This window comes from Calypte anna, chromosome 6, assembly GCF_003957555.1.
Source record: "Calypte anna isolate BGI_N300 chromosome 6, bCalAnn1_v1.p, whole genome shotgun sequence".
Taxonomy (NCBI): Eukaryota; Metazoa; Chordata; class Aves; order Apodiformes; family Trochilidae; genus Calypte; species Calypte anna.
Window position 1 is genome coordinate 7,400,904 of NC_044252.1, and position 17,800 is coordinate 7,418,703.

The window sequence follows — 17,800 nt, forward strand, 5'->3', positions numbered from 1 at the left end:
TCACCAAGTGCTCAGTATGCTTTTTACACATGGGGTTTTTAGACACGTCACTGGATGTGGTTGTTTCAGTTCTTCAATAGTGGTGCAAGGCCATCAGTGACACATTTTTACATAGAGGTCAAAAATAATCATACACAAATGGTAACATTTTAATATTTAGTATTGGCAGGCAATGGAATTTACTTTCATTTATCACAACCCCATGATGTTTTCAAAAGTTATCTTCATATATTTAGGATATAGCACCATCCTGTGGTCATTCATGAAATGACATCAGGGGAAACAATGAAGTGCTCGTCAAAACAAAAGCACTGGTGCAAAAAAGTTTTAGTTCCCCACAGTGTTTTCATTATGTCCTCCTGTAACACTAATAGAGAAAACCCTCTTGGAAACCCAACCATGATCGATGTGATCAGTGCAGACATTTCACAAACTACATAACAGCCACAATGCTCTTACTACTTTCCAGAACTCCAATGCAAGAATTTAGTGCATGGCTTTATAGGGAAAAAACCACCCAGACCCCAAAGCAGGTGTATTAAGTACCTTTACAATATACTGCTAACAGTTAATATGATGCTCAGATATCAAAGCTTTCTCTTTACTATAAAACCCCCCTATCTTTAAAGCTAAAGTTATTCCTGATCAAATGCGAAAGGGAAGAGGAACTGGGTCTTACTTTTTCCTCCATGCAAATTAAAAATGAGCTCTGCAGACAGTGGTAGCTGATACGTTTCTGCAATAAGGAAATAAATTTTTAGCACTGTGTACTCACAGATGAGATTCTCCTTTGATTGGTCTTCATTTGCCTGAATCACAAAAAACATTAGTAGGCTATACAGAAGCACCTGTACAATTCTGTAATGAACAGCACCTAAGTATATTAGCTCAAATATCTTTGGATATCTCCACACAAAAAGAATGTTGTATACAGAGGAAAAAACAACAAAAAAAGCCCAGTTACAGAATGCCCCATGACTTTATTACTTCTCTTTTTACTTGAAGAGCTCGAGGCATATTTATATGGATAAAATCAACATGTAATGAACTTCCATATGCTCAAATAAAAGAATTACTCAATTTTCACTTGCTTTTTGCTTTGCTTTATGACAGGGGTAAAAAGCAGCAGGGGGGAACATTGGTTTCACTCAAGTTTAGTCCAGGAACACAGACCTTGAATGTATAAGAGCACCAAATTATTCTGAACTCCACTGAAAAACAAAAGTGATCATTAACTTATTCAAAGACTGTGGGGAAAAAATAAAACAAACATAAACAAGGTATTAAAAAGGAGGGAATTATTTAGTTACAGCATTACGATTTCCAAGTAATTACATTTTTAAGGCAAAAATCTTATAGTAACAAAACACATAACTAATGTGTACTAAAATAAGGTTATTTACTTAAAAATGATACATTGGACATAATCTGTGTACAGAACAAGCAGTTCATGGTGAACTCAATAAGGCACCTTTTAAAGCAGATGCTATACAAAATACATTAGTGTGTTACATTTTTAAAGGAGTATTCTACACTTCTGGCATATAACACACACGAGTGTGATCATTTGTCTTGTTCCACTCTTCTTTCATATGTTATTTACATCTTCTCTAGGTTAACTACAATGTTATTTATTCGTCTTGTATACAATATAATACATTTCACTTTGGGCACGGCATGTCAGAGCACAAATGTCACTACATGATGTGGGCTTCTATCATTGCATTCAAAGGTAAAATATTACAAAGGAACAATTACATGAGATTTGTTTAAAAAAAATTGGAAGTAATGTGCACTACACTTCTGCTATGACACCACAGATCCATAAAGCACTGTATCATGCAACACTGATGCAACCCATTTCCAGACATCTGCCCTACTTGGATTAAAAACTGGGCACAGGATAAAGACTTTTGACTTCAAGAGGAACAGTCAGAAGAATGAGCAAGTGCTGGACCATTCTAATATTTGTCTGAAGATGAGCATGTAATTTCCCTTTAAAAATAACTCCAATAGCCAAAGGATGCTTTTTAACTTGGTATCTCTCCTTTTCAACGTTTTAGACCATGAAAATATAGACTGCCAAGATGAAATGTATCCAGATTATTTTGTTTTACAAACACATTCAAATGGTCATTTAGATCAGCATCTAAAATCTTACTCTAGACTATTATGGTGGTAATTTAAAATATTAATTTTACTTTTAAATTTTCAAAATAGTCTAAGAAAATAGTTGGAGAAAAGTGATGAATACTGGGAAGACTCATTTTCTTGAGTAAGCCACAGGAAAAATTACATTGAGTAAAATTCAGAATGAGCTATAAATGTAAGTCTATATTTTTCCTTAGGAATATCAAGTTTCTTGAGAATTTACACATTAACCATGAACACACAAAAAATTTCCTTTCAATTGCTGTAACAGTAAAAAGTATATAAGTGACTTATTTTCCACCTAACTGAAATCATATAGAGCTGGTTAAATAAATACAAAAAAAAAAACCCATCTGCCTGTGAATATTTAAGAACTTCCAAGGCACAGTCTTCATACTCCACAAGATATTTTCCATACTTATGATGTTATATTTTTAAAAAAATTGTAACAAACATTTGTTAGTTTGGGGGGATTTTTTTTGTTTTTTAAAACAAAATTTTGGCCAACAAAATGAGATTAATCACACTCTAATAGAAGAATATAATTTCTCTCACCCTTCTGAACTCTACAGCTTTGCACAAGCAACAAGTTAGCTTTAGAATCTGCACTGATTATGTTTAGCTGTGTAAAAATTAGTGGGCAAAATTTTAATGAAATCTGGGGGGTTTGGTGTGGGTTTTTTGGTTTGTTTTTTGTTTTTTTGTAATTTTTTGGGTTTTTGTTAATTTGCTTATTTTTCCCTGAAATTATTTCTATAATATCAGTGTGGACATAATTAGGCTTCAAGCAGTGCATGATTTTGCATGGAATGTAGGTATGTGCTCAAGTGCTTTATGCAATCAGGTTCTTAAGCAGTAACATTATTGGAATATCAGGGAATCCAGGAATGCTAAACACCTAGCATTGAAAACTGCATATGCATGATATCTAAGGATGAACCCAGTAACTGAAGTTCTGAAAAATTAAGGTTAAGCTTCAAGTGAAAATCAATTCTGATCTTTAGATGTCTGCCTAAGATCACCATCCTACTGCCACACAAATGCCTAAAGAACGGAGGAGAAGAGAATATTAAAGAATATTAAAAACTATTGAAATTCACACTTTTCAGCAAAGCTTCCTGAAGACTCAGGGTAAACTAATCAAAGAATTCACAAAAGAAGTTTACAGCTAATAATGCTGTGGAAATTCATAGAAAAATATTTTTAAATCATCTAAATAGGAATGGGTTAATTTAAATAGACCTCCATACTCTAAAAGTTTAAGCTAGCAGGGTACCTACATAAACATTTTTCATTCTTCTTGATAAAATCATAGAGAAGGAAAAAACCCCCAACTTATCCCTTTGTTTTTTTGGCTCATACCAACTATTTTCTGACTACTTGTGCAAAAACTATGCACAAAGACATGACTGACAGTTTCAAACTCCTCATATAATTCTTGGCAATGGACGGAGAAAAAGTTTTTTTAAGAAGCCCTTTATCATGAGGATTGTGGCACAATATCATACAGCTCTTGCTGTTTTCAAATAAGTTAAAATCATATTTGACACACCTGTGAACTTTTAAGCCAGAATACATATTAATACTTAAAGGCATTACTGAACAAAAGTAATGACTTTATTTAAAAAAAAAAAAAAAAAGAAATGTCCCTCAAAATAGCTCGGTTTCCATAAAATATGTAGAACTGTTAAATAAAACCTGTACATCACAATAGAAAATAAAAATACTGCAATCTCTTGCCTGACCATTTACATTATGTGAACAACAGAATTAAAACAAAAATAACATTAGAAGGTTGTAATTGTTCACGAATCACATTAGTTCTTCATTACATTGTTTTCTATCAGTTGGATTTTCAAGGGTAATTTAAACGTATCAAAACAATCTCCACATACATATTTTAAAGACAACAAATAATCTGGCATAAATCATTTTGAGGCTCTAACATTTTTTTCCCAACAATTTTAATACTATTCCTAGTATTTTTATTCAAATCTCTACTATGGCAAAATGTGCATGTGTGTGTGTGTGTGTGTGTGTGTGTGTGTGTGTGTGTGTGCATGTACCTGATTGTACACACGTACCTAGGACTAGGTGGGATTTTTTACTAAAGCACAAAACACTATATAAATAAATTCCCTTTTTAAAGTTATCTAGAACAAGATTACAGTACAAAGTAATAGGCACTTAAATTATCAAATAGATTCAATGGTTCCAATATTGTGTGTTCATTCTTCAGATGACTCATGCATTTGATGCTTCAGCTTGGGTTATGGTTTCTGAATTCATAGCAGAAGTGCCAAAGGAGTTATAGATCACTAATTCTGCTTTACAGTAACCTCATGGAGGGGTTCAGGTTTTTAACAAACTTGTCCAGATCAGTGAAAAAAAGGAGGGAACTACAGTTTCCTATACATGCCAAATAGTTGGCACAGTAGGAACAAATTTTGCAATTATGCTAATTCACTTTATCTTAATGAATTAATCTTTCAATGCCAGGCCTCCCAAATGTGCCTAACTAGAATTTAAAGCACCCATTGATTTATCTTATCAATCTTGAATTTTGTAACTGTCCACTAAGTGGCCCACAGATGTGGCCTGCTGGATTTACATCTAGGCACCCAGCTCAAAACCTTTTGCACGTTGTGGACTTCAACACTTCATATATTCACTTTTCCTGGTCTTGACCATTATTGTATTTTCTAATCTTCTGAGTGAAGATTCCTGCCTTCTTTTGTGTCTGTAAATTAGACTTGTTCTCTATCCTTTCAAAATGTATCTTCTGCCTAGTTTTGTCACATGATGAAAAAGCTGACTGATTCCCTCCTGTATGGAAAAGAAGTTCAGAGTATGACAGGCATCTGCCAGTGAGTCCCAGTAAAGTAGAAAGGCAAAACACATCATCAGTGGTCTCATCTCTTATGATGCAAAATATTAAAAAACACTGTCTGCATGTGGCATTGTGAAAAGTAAGCCAAATTTCAAAGTCATTTAGTTATGGAGTCCACTAGACTGTGAGCATGATGAACAAGGCAGCCTGTGACTCTAAGAGAGATAGTTTAAACTCTTTACAGACTTAGGTAGGCATTTCTTAATTTATTAATGGTTCACATTTTCCAATTCTCCTTGTGATCAAACCAGTAACAGAAATAAAATTAAAACTGAGATTCTGGAAGATAACTTAATGACAAGGAGTAAATTCTGCAGCAAATCTGATTGTGGAGCCACAAAATGCATGAAGCCCTGACTACAAAACTTTTGTTCATTTAAATGCTTTCTTATCTATTCCAAATGACAGCAAAATAATCCTGGCACACACATAAAAGCATAAGGAACTGTTAAATTGAGTAGTATCACAAACAGATTCATAACTTACAGGCTGTTTCACAAAAACTTGGTATATGGACTGACTAGGTTTTACCAGGTAGAAGGCAAAAAAAAGCTTATATTCTCCATCTCTGTTGAATCCATATAGCTTGTTAGGCTTTCACAGAAAGCACTGTAATCTGAACATTCAATTCAGTACCCAGAGTTTTACTGGAGACTCACTAAATATGACTGAAGTCTCAATGCAGCTCAAACAAAACCAAAAAGTGTATTCTATGAAGGCTGTCCATATACGTAGTGTGTAGAGGCTCTCAGTATCACAGTCTATGAAGTACTGAAAGATTTGATTAGCAGCCTGTAGAAGTGTGCTGAGAAAATATACTGAATCTCAGTTATTTCCTCTTTCCACATAGGTCTCACCCATGCTTGAGTGAAAAGATCTAGGAGTCCAGCTTTGCTCTCCAATGTCAATTTACTTTGTCAAATCTTTACATCTTGTGATTCCACCATCTTGGCAAGTGTCTTCTTGATCCTCAAGGCTGTGAGCCTCGAAGCAGGATTATGAGCCCAGCATTCAGACATTAACTTCAATATTGCTCTTAAACACTGTAAAATAACAAACAAAGGAACAGTGTTGTAACAACTGAGAGACCTGAGGTGTTTTAATTTTGGTTTGCTGCCAAGCCCTACCTATAAAACTCCTAATTCCAAATGTGCAACTTCCACAATTTCTGCAAAACTGGTGATAGAGAACTATTATAAATAGGTCACCTAAAAACCCCCAAATCATGTTCCAGCCCTTCTTTTCCCTCCCCTTCACTGCCTCCTTTTACAGGATCTGAAACTAACCAAAGCGTTTCTTTTGTTTCACAAATATGCATTACCAGACCTTATTGTTTTGACTGAAGACCAGCAGTACAAAAAATGGTACCAATAACAGAAAAAACATAGATAACTTTTTTAGTGATGATGACAAACTGATAAAAGTTCTTTCAGAAGTCAAAAAATAATATAGAAAAAACTCAATTAAAGATTTGGGGAAGAAAAGATACGGCCTACCTGGCTTGCAATGTGAAATAGTTTTATTACTTATTGAGTTGAAGTTGTGGCCTTTTAAAAACACATCTTAATTTAATATTTTAGATGCATCATGGAATGTACCAGTAAAACAGGAAAAATAAAAATAAATTAGGAAGTCTATAAAAACAAAGAACTCCATATTCTGTGAGATACTTTATGCAACAAAACCAATACACTATATGCATTAAGAACAATAAAACAAAAAATTCATAGTTTAGCTCCACTATATAAAAAGATATCAGAGCTGTATCAGTATCAGAGCACTTGGAGGCTGCTAAAAGGTACCTTCCCCCCAGATCTCTGAAAAGATACATGCAAAACCACGGTATTTTCCTTTGAATTCAAGCATATCTTTCTCCTGTTGTTGCTGTGAGGTTTTAAAAAATAACAATGTTTGAATGTGGTCCTTTTTTCACAATGTTTTAGTATTTATTAAACTAAAATACCCTTCCATACAAATAAACTGAAGTAGTTTTTTCCTTTCAGCATACTCACTTCATCACTATTCCATCTATTTGATACTACAGGGCGCAGGCGTTTGACACACACCACTTCTCTCATGTCCTCGTAAGATGGATCACTTGGCACCATGTCATAATATGGCAACTGATATTCTTCAACAATACCTAGAGACAATTGTGAAAGATCAAGAACCATTAAAAAAAAATTAAAATCTATATATTTCAGATTTCCTTAGCCAAGAGCAAAAAGTAACTTAATTTTGTGACTGCAATCCACCATATTGTAGTACCACATCACTGTGATAAAAAAGAGAAACTTTAACTATAAACATTCACCAGAAAAGTTCCAATATTATTATTAAGTTTAATAGCTACAATAATTCCTTACGGTCTCCCTTTGACTTTGATAGCCATGTAGACTTTTACATCTCCTAATCCAGTATATGCTACAAAGAAACAGGATGGAAGTATAAGATGGGAAAATACCAGTAAAGATCTACACAAGGTCATAAGACTGAAAGAAAAGGATGAGTCACAAAAATATGTGAAAGGAAAAAACTGAATGACACCAGAAATGCAAGAAAATAAGAAAAAATAATATAAATATTCAAAGTTTTATTAACAGCACAGGGGTCAAATACATCTGCATCCCACTGTTTCTTGCAGATCAGACAACTCTTGCTTTTTAAGCAAGAAAAAAAAGCCTGATATATTTAACTGTAACAAGCAAAAAGGTTTAGGTCAGAGTACCCTGAGCTGTACTCTGGACAGACTGTTCCTACTGCTTTTAAAGAACAGAAGCCTGTTGATACAGCAGGTTTGTTATATTATTTGCTGGAGAAGTTTTGTTAAATTGATACAAGGACCAGGTAGATTTACACAGAGTATTTATAAGTTTACCTCCTGTGACACAGCGCCGAGCCATTTCCCAAATGATCAGCCCAAAACTGTAGATATCAGCCATGATGTATGGCTGGAAGTGATTTTTATTCAGGCTTTCATCTAGGACCTCTGGAGCCATGTAACGCTTTGTTCCCACTCGAGTGTTCAAGGGAACATCAACTTCGTTTGTGTCACTGTAGGAAAATATTAGGAAATTCATGGACTGTTACAAGAATTCTGCATGATGCCATCACTGCCCTGCAAAGCTCCCATTTACACATGAAATTCTCTCTTTTGTTTCCTTCTTGATACCACAATGACAATGATAAAAATCATAGTGAGTATGAAAGTTGACAGTTTCCTGCTTCTGTTGCAAGATACAGAAAACAGGAAAAAATGGATTTAAAACCACTGTGAAGATAAGTATGCTCATCCTTAGTTTTTATTAAAAATTATTCATACAAATTATTTGAAGAGGTTTATGCTTTCATTCAGGCTCTAACTGTAGCAAAAGCCAATTCTCTGGCTCCACTGAGCCTAAAGTAAAGAAAAAGTATTCAAATACTATTATAATACTACTTTTTCTATTAAGTTTCAGCTCACCCTTTACACTGCTCAAATTTTTTGAGGTAACTCATAATGAAAATACATGATAGCAAGAACTATGAAAGGTCAGTTTTGAATAATGAATGAATCAGCCTCCTCTTCCCTCTGCTCTTCCAAACTACTTTTTTTCCAGAAGAGCCTTTTAATTGTTCTCTCAATAACTTTTTTACTCTTTATGCTTACCAGCATACAAAAGAATAATAGCATTTTACTAAAAAAAAAACCAACAAAACCCACTGAAAGCATAACACAAAATAACTCCATCTTCCTTTTAAATTGGACATCTGGTGCATTGAAAAAACCCTGTTATATAGAAGTTTTCCCATTACAGAGGGTTTGTTCATCTACCTGTTAAACTTGACTGCAAGACCCAAGTCAGCAATGCAGCAGGTTCCATTTTTCTTTATCAAGATGTTTTTACTCTTCAGGTCCCTATGTGCAATAGCAGGCTTGCCTTGTGTCCCATAAATTTCTGTGTGTAGATGGCACAGACCACATGCAGCAGAATATGCCAGTTTGAGAAGAGCTCTGTTGTCCAGCGTAGTGCATTTCAGAAAATCATACAATGATCCATTTTCATGATAATCTGTAATCAAGTAAAGCTGTGTCCAGGAGCCAGTGCCTTTAATGTCTGCAGCTATGAAACCTATAAAACACATGAACAATGTTAAAATTTATTTGGACATAACTTTTTATGCAATGGGTTTAGGAAGGATTTCTAAAGCTCTATGGGACTGTATGAAAAGATAGTTGCTCTTCTTCTGAAAACCAATAATGTCAAAGCTCAGATTTCAACCATATATGAGGTTACCATTCCAGACTTCCAGTAAAGAGACTGCAGACACACCTTCTAAACAATAGCAGCAAACTTCTACCCTTTTAATAACATTTTATTAGCATACATTAAGGGAGGGACACCTACATGGTTATTCTGCAGAAGCCATAAAATACCCCTCAAGCCACCCATGAAAAATTCTTCTTTTCCCTCACACAAGCCCTCCAGCAGCCAAACAACACACTGCTTCCTTACCAAGGATGTTTTCATGACGCATTAGAACAGTTTGGTAAATCTCAGTTTCTCGGAACCAACTGGCTTCTTCTGTGGTGAAAAACACTTTAACTGCAACTTTTTCACCTCTCCATTTTCCCATCCACACTTCACCATATCGCCCTTTCCCAACTTGCCTCACCATCTGAATTTGTTTGGCAATTGTGCGCTGAACCTAGGTAAGGAAAAAAAATTAATGAAAAATGAGTGGATGGAAACCTAGTAATTAACTAAAAGCACCTGCACAAGCTGCATCCCAGACTTGGATTGCTTTAAATTTTTATTCCATTGGAAAATCTGTTCTATTATTTTCCATTTCCAACTCATTATTGCTGCTTCCAAGGAAGAGTTGTGTAAAAAACTCAAAAATATTAAATCAGCTCAACTTCTTATTTAATTCAGATGCATTCTTTTTCATTCTATTTCTATTTCATAAAGAATTAATCATCTATTTTAATAATTTTATGCAAGCATTATAGAGGATAATGAATCAAAAATTCTGAACAACTATCAGGCAATAAAAGAAAATCTATTTTATTGGACAGTGGACACCAAGAAAACACATTGATTTTGCTCAATTTGATGTTTGTATTATCCATTCATTGTATTTTTATTTTCATGTCTGTAGGGTCTAAGTTTTCTTTTCAACTTTGTTGATGCCAACACTTTTCCTAAAATATAATCTAATTTTGCACTTAATTTAATTATGAGAATTTTGCACTTTATTTAATTATGAGAAGATAGGCTTTCATAGATATTTAGTTTGCACAGTGTATTTCACAGTAACTGTATATAAAGTTGTTAATATACTGTATGGATGAACTGCTTTGTTCTAGGCATTAGGTACAAACTAAATGTATGTGATTGAGAACAGTTCAGTGAAGAAAACTCTGTTTATGATTTACCAACAACGGAAGTCCTGATCCACTCCCAGAACTCTGTGACTGGTCAATAAGGTCTTTTAATGACTCCCCAGCTGGAATAAATGCTTCATCTTGTTCCAGATCACGATTATAACAGTGCCTCTTTGCCATCGACTTACAGTAATGCCTGCAAAAATAACAGAAGATGAGCTGAACTTCAAAACATGTAATAAATTGAGCTAGGAAAAAATCTGTTTAAATTTACCAAGTTCTTTAAAATAAAAAGCTTCTCCTACATCTTTTTTCCAGAAATGTAACTTACATAGTTTTTTAACGTTAAGAAGTTGTAATGCATGCAGCAGCATGTCAGTTTATCATGAGTCAAGTGTAAAAGCAGGATTTTTAATACTCTGCTCACAGACTGTGTTATTAGCATAACACCACTGATTTTGGTTTAAATTAACAGACCAAACCTTGAATTATGACAGATAAGGTTGTCATGCACATTTCTGCTGAAGTTGTTAGAACAATTATCATGTCCAGCACAGAGCCAGAGCTGCCAGAAGCAGGAGTATTCTCTTAAACCTGCATGAATTTCCATAGCTCAGCTGGTCAAATATTTAGTTTCAAATACAGCAGAAAAAGGAAAAGTTATAACACACATCACTGTTGCTTTAGGTTTTCTAAAGCACTTTATAGAAGTGAATCTCAGATGTAGCTGAAATTTTAACTGTCAGAAGTGACTGAAGATCCCAAAACAAAAGTATTAAGATACTCCTGTTAGCTGTATGCTATAGCAAGGTTATATGCAGCTTTGAAAACTGTAAAAGCTTTGTAGCCAGAGGAAAGGATCAAATTCTCTTAAATTCTATGCTGTGAACACTTAATTTTACCTAGCAAGATGAACTCTACTATCCACAGAAATACAAAATTAGATTACAACAGATTAATTACAACTTTGCAAATAGAGCAAATGCTTTCCTTACTTGTAACAAAAGCAGCTAAATAAGATTATCATGACAATTATGCAGACTGCCATAGAAATCAGCACTGCCATCCAGCGAATGCTGCCATCAAAAAGTCCATCTAAAAAAAAAAAGAAAAAAAGCAAAGTTTCCAAAGTGTATTAAACATCTATTGTAAACTGTTTGAGTATGATACTTTCATTTACTGTCTATAAGAATGTGCACAAACTGAAACACAAGAGGTTTTGTCTGAACGTCAGAAAATACTTCTTTACTGTGAGGGTGAGCAAGCACTGACACAGTTTCCCAAGGAGGCTGTGGAGTCCCAAAAGCTGTGTAGATATGTTCCTGTGTAAATGGTGGTCCTCCTTGAGATGGGGGATGCACCAGAGGACCTCCAGAGGTCCTGTCCATCCCTCAACCAGTCTGGGATTATGTGACAAGTGTATAGGGAGACACTTGCAAAACATCCGAAAGGGACAAGAAAGCTGATGCATACATCAATTCATATGAAATTACACGTATTTTATGGTGTTTTAGTATCAAAGTAAGTGTTTACACCAGAAAAGCAGAGATAATTTCATTTGAATGACAATTTAAAAAAATATTACATTTTTTAATAAAGGATTTAACATGAGATCTTGGAGTTGTTAAGTTTTGGTTGACTTCTGTTAGTTTGTTCTTAGAAACAAAAATGAGGGATTTACAGCAATAAGATTCTGAGAAAGTATTCAAGCAACAGTTAAACCAGTTCAACTTGTCTAGTAATGATTAATGGCATGAAATATAAACTATTTTCACTGGGAACAATAGAAAGAAGAGAACAAATTTACAGTAGATAACACTCAAGAACGTCAGAATACTGGTTTTTGAGCTACATTCATCTTGGCAAAAGCTAATGCAAAAGCAGAGATTAAGAAAAGTATTTTAAAAAGAAGAGGCTGTGGAAACAGAATAAAAACAGATCAAAAGACTCCATGCCTATCAATACAATATATGAGGAAAGAGAGTAAAAGAATAAAAATACCACGAGTGAATATGAACTGCAGTACAAAGCTTCATATTAAAATTAATAAGGAAAAAACGTATCTGTGCAATACCATGATTACATCTTCTCCTTATTTTTACCTGTTGATCAGGAAGAACAGAATCAACACAGCATTTATCAGTAGCACTGTGAATATCTAGGAGCTGGTTTACCTGTACTATCAAATGGTGGCAATGTTGGTTGTAAATCCTGATTGCAGAAATCAGTCCGGCAGCACTCAATCGTTCGACGCAACTGTGCTTTAGGTGAGTCCTAGTGAAAGAGATTGGAATGGAGATTTAGATTTGGAAGCAGTCAGCTAGGATGGGGATAGGTGATGTCACTGATACAACATAGCACAGACAAAAGGTCAAGCTACTGTAATTCTAAAATACAATTCAACCCCACATTCTAAGGTACGAGACAACATCACAGTGGCAGACAAGTACCACCTAATCTCAGGTATACACATTCTGATTTCCTACTGTTTTTTATTCTTCATGGAATTTTTTTTACTTGGTGCACAGAAATAAATTGTTCCTACACAAGTTGCTGTTTCATACGCTGCAAAATTTTTAAGTTTGGTCAAATGCAGTTATTCGTATGTTAAATAAATACTGCTCTTCTGGCAAAAAAATCTCAGTCCTTTTAGAAGTTTTCCTCTTGGACTCAGCAGCACTGTTTGCTTAAAAAAATCTGCAGAACACCCTATAAAAGATGGAATGGCATAAGAATTAAACTGAAGGTAAGACACAATATAGATACAAGAACAATTTCAGGAGGTCATCATGACACTTCAGGTCTGAATCACAGAAATCCTAAGCATTCACAGCTGTATCTGAAGTCAAGAGTGCTTCCAAAAAGCAGTGAACAGTCAGCTACATGATATAGAAACTCAAGTCCTAGAAATTTAAAATTAAGTATCCAAAGCCAGTGAAAGCATTTTGACAGCAGAATGGAGGAAAATAAGCCATCTGGTGATTACCTCTGAAATCTTTGTTTAATGTAAGAAAAGTGACAAAAAAAGCAAAATCTAGTCTTGCAAGGCAACATTAATTTTCCCATGTAGTGCTATATCCATCTTCCAAATAAATCCAGGCTTTATTAACTATGTTTTCAGCTTCAACTTTTGCAACAGATCAAGAAGTTCTAACAGCAGCAGTCTGCTTATGCCTCTTAAAAATCAAAAGTAAATTATATCCATGCAATTAATGATAAATAATTCATCTGGAATGGGAAAACAAGTTATACATCAGAGAGGAAAACAAACATATTTGGTCAACTGTGCGTAAATGTCCATGAAACTTTAAGGGAGCTCTTCCAGAATCTGTGACAAAAAATCTTTATGATTATATTTTTCTGTTAAGTGAACTAAGAAAACAAGAAATTCCAAATTAAAACAATTTAAAAATCCTGTGTTAAAACAAACTACTCAGATCATTCTGGCTGATTCTATAGTTGTCTCTTCAGCTGAGGAAAAAGCAGACAGAAGCATAAGTGTGATGTCCCCTATTTATCTTGTTAGTAGCTTATAGATACTTGTAGAGAACTCCCAAGTAGCTAAGATTCTATCCCAACCTTGTTCAAACACAGCTAAGTGTAGTTCTGTAACTACTCACCCACAATTGTTCAGTTCTCCTCAGTGGAGAGATGCAAAATGCAGTGACAGCAATTGCAAACTAGAGGGATTTAAATTGCTTATGCTATTTCTTTACATAATCCATGGAGGTCTTAAACTTTAATGATATCTCATTTTCTTACCTTGCACTGGAAATCTGAACCCTCATACTTCATGCAGCCAGAAGCAAGTGTTGGTTCTCCATGCTCATCTTCCTCAATGATAGCAAAGCAATGCCCATTAGTTCTGGAATAAACATAACAATTGTGCTTTACCAACACATTTGTTGTTTAATTTGCAATATTCAACCACAAACCTAACAAGAATACTAGAATGGCAACATCTAGAAAAATTCTTCTTTAACCCAGTGGTTACCATACTGTTTGAGAACAAAAGATCCCCACAGTATTTTCAAATGGAACACTGTGGGGATATTTTCTCCTGAATATTTTGTCTTCTACTTCCTTACCCACCTTCAAGTCTGCTACTATCCAACCACACACACAGAGTTGAGAAACAGCTGAAGGGGTGGAGGTGAGAAGATCTGACTAAAATCATATAGGTTAAAACAAGAAATTCACTTGTGTCTGTTCTTGAAACTGCAACAATGAACTCTTGAAGTCCCAGTATGGTGAAAAGTGGCTATTTCAAGGCAGCCAAAAGCTGCGCTACACAAATGTGGAAAAGGTCTCTTAAATATTCAGCTTTTAGGGCAAAACAAAAAACCAAACTAACTCCCAAGTCCACTTTCTGAAGTTGATGGTAACAAGTATATTACAGTCTTTCAAAAAAAAAGGCACTGCAATTACCCATTATCTCTTTATACAAGTTTCTATAGTATGTGGAAACTTCACCAGTATTTTTAAGCATTCCCAAACCAATTTGCAATGGTAGGTCTGTGCTTTCAGTAACTGTAAAACTAAAGATTTTTATTAAGTAAATCAAAATGCACTTATTCCCTCAACGCAGACACTAAGGAAAACAAGTCATGAAATATTTTTGTTTGTCCAAATTTTTTATTTAAATGAATGTAAAGAAATGCAAATTTGGGAAATGTAATGCCATAAAATACTCTTCACATAAGCACTGCATAAATGTCATTAACTCTAATAGCTGAATTATCAGGATCATGACCTACCCAACCATCATTTCAAACAAAAAATTAGTAAGGCCTACACTCACTGCATACACTAGAGGGCGATAAAAAGCAAAAAAACCAAACCAAACCAAGCCAAACCAAAAAAAACCAACAAAGGGCTTGAAATACAAAGTAGTGGAGAGTGATAGCTGTACATTTTCTAAGTGCAAAACTTAGGTTTGTACCAGAAACAAAGAGAAAAGAAAAAGAAAACCAAGGACATTTCACAACATGAAAAAAACAACTTAAGCAAACACATACTCAGTATATGAAAATGCTACCTTCCTGTCTCTGTGTGTTAAAGACTTCTGTCTCTCCTTTACCTCATACTCTACAATTAATGAACATGCAAGAAGAATTCTCAATAAATGGCTACGGTGCTAACATTACCTTTTGACTATCAGGTGAACACAGATTAATCAAGCAGGTGGTCATATCAGAAAGTTTAGATTTGGTTAATTTAATAGTCACACAGTTATAAAATGCTACAGGTTACCTTAAAACCTGTCCTTCATAGTTGCTGGGGGAAACTGGCTGTTTGCAATTCATTTTAGGGAATGGTGAAAACAATACTGCTTTACACATGAACATGGGTTTTAGTGCTCAGCTCTCCACAGAACCAGTCAGCCTCTAATCAGCTAAGGTTAAATTACCTGTCAGAACTTCAGCCACCTCTCTAGAGACAGTTTGCTCTTTCAAAAGCAAAAAATTAGTGTCTTCAAAGAGCTTCTAGTCCCCTGTACACAATACTTACATGCACGTGTTATTAATAGCATCATCTGGACAATGTCCTGAGCAGTAGCACTTAAGAAAAGGTAAAGTGTCTTCTGGAGCGAGTGTTACTCCATTTGCTTGTTTCTTTTGGTCAGGATTTGTCTTCATTCCTGTGCCATGAAGCATGCTGTCTAGATTTTGACCTAAACCTTTAAAACAAACAAAAAAACCAAAGGAAATGTTTTTGAATCTCTCTGATAACTGTTCAAAAGTTGTACAGGTAAAACACAACAATTAAGTAATTTAATCATACAGGACACAAGAACCTTCTCTCTCAAAATTATGTCAGAAATTTGAGTTGGTAATTTTTTTCTAGCATATCTAACTCCAATCTTACCTATCTTAACAGCAGAACTTCCAACCATGATCAGTATGAACAGAAAGGGTATTCTCCATTTTTGAGATGGAACACAAAGGTACTGGTGATCCTTTCTCATTCATGTGTGTAGAAAACCAAAATACTGAGTGCTTGATAACCACAACAGTATAATTTTATGCATGACTGAGAGTACTTAATATGCAATTTTCTAATTTTCTGAACCAAAGTAATTTTTTATGGATTCACAGTCTCATAGAACAGCAGTAATAACTCAAAAATCTCTTGGCTTTTTTGATCTCTCTATGCATTAGTACTTCAAAACATAGCTAAAGTGAATCTTGTTTGTAAATTAAATTTTAGTAAATGACAGGAACATCCACACAAACAAGCTTTCAGAGAATAAAAATAGAGCTAAATTACATTCCATGTAACCCTCACATTCTCAACAGCAGGAGAGTTGAACATCATTTGTTCTAGTTCATATTAGTAAAGTGCTTTTGTGAAATTAGGAAGAAGAAAAATTCCATCTGTTTTCTTCTTAGCAAAGAACATCCAGAAAAAAATTTAGAACATTATCTGCCTCATTTGGAATATGATTTGTGACCACTATATGAAATGGGAACATATTCACTCATCTGCTCCAGCTTTATCATGCATACCAACCAAAAATTTATTCTGTCCACCACCTAAGAGAATTTTTGGCCCCAAGTCCTCAAGGTGTGAACTAAATGAAGTGAGAAGAGTTGTGAACAGACTATCACCTGCACTGGAATTTACACTAGTGTCTGTGGGGGCTCAGTGTGCAATGTAAGAGAAGAGCCAGTCAGGACTGACAGAAGCTTTGACCAATTCATTTAGAATTAAAAAAAAAAAAAAGTAGATACCTCAGAAGCTTTGACAAATTCACTTAGAATTATAAAAAAAGTAGATGCCTCAGTACATCTCGGAAAAATCTTAGTCTTAATAAAAATTTCAGTTTATCTAAGAATAACTTTATTAAAAGTATTTTGAGCAAAATTAATGGTCTCTTAACAGATTCTTGTGGCTTCCTGTCAAATGCACCAAACGCTATCTGTAATGAGAACATTATTCATGTTGTACCTTGCTTGATTAAAAACTTGATTAAAACCCTGTGTAGATACCACCCTATCACTCTACTGTAACAGCCACTGTATCATTCAGACAAATGTGTGATTAAATATTAGCAGTTTGATCTTATTGCTCTGAAAAAAGCAGACTTGCAGATTTCCTTCTCTATTATAGCAAACCCAGTCCATTGTCCTGATTCAGTGATTTCCCTAAAAGTAATGAAACTACCTTTTTCAGATACAATAAAGAGTATACCCTAAGAATGTACAGCACATGATTTACGTGAACTCTCAAGTCACTCAGCCACGTTCTATTTGAAATGTACTTTTCAAACAGTACTTCATTCATGACATGATAAATATATTCCAGATATGTACAGATTGTTAACAAGAAAGATCTAGTGCTAAAATAACAGTCTACCTATGCACAGTATTTTTGATTTAACCAAGAGG

General features: G+C 34.6%; 1 protein-coding gene across 3 annotated transcripts in view; it reads right to left on the reverse strand.

Annotated features, from left to right (window-relative positions):
* Window positions 1-3,561: 3,561 nt before the first annotated feature.
* Window positions 3,562-17,800, reverse strand: part of BMPR1A (bone morphogenetic protein receptor type 1A) — a 77,937-nt gene continuing 63,698 nt past the window's right edge. For all 3 annotated transcript variants that reach the window (XM_030452783.1, XM_030452785.1, XM_030452784.1), the window contains 10 exons: window positions 15,921-16,089; window positions 14,172-14,274; window positions 12,584-12,683; window positions 11,405-11,504; window positions 10,461-10,605; window positions 9,538-9,730; window positions 8,856-9,153; window positions 7,920-8,095; window positions 7,054-7,184; window positions 3,562-6,084 (listed from right to left, as the gene is read on the reverse strand). In XM_030452783.1, the coding sequence (XP_030308643.1) occupies window positions 5,959-6,084; window positions 7,054-7,184; window positions 7,920-8,095; window positions 8,856-9,153; window positions 9,538-9,730; window positions 10,461-10,605; window positions 11,405-11,504; window positions 12,584-12,683; window positions 14,172-14,274; window positions 15,921-16,089 (1,541 nt within the window). In that variant the 3' untranslated portion in view covers window positions 3,562-5,958. The remainder of the gene's footprint in view (window positions 6,085-7,053; window positions 7,185-7,919; window positions 8,096-8,855; window positions 9,154-9,537; window positions 9,731-10,460; window positions 10,606-11,404; window positions 11,505-12,583; window positions 12,684-14,171; window positions 14,275-15,920; window positions 16,090-17,800) is intronic.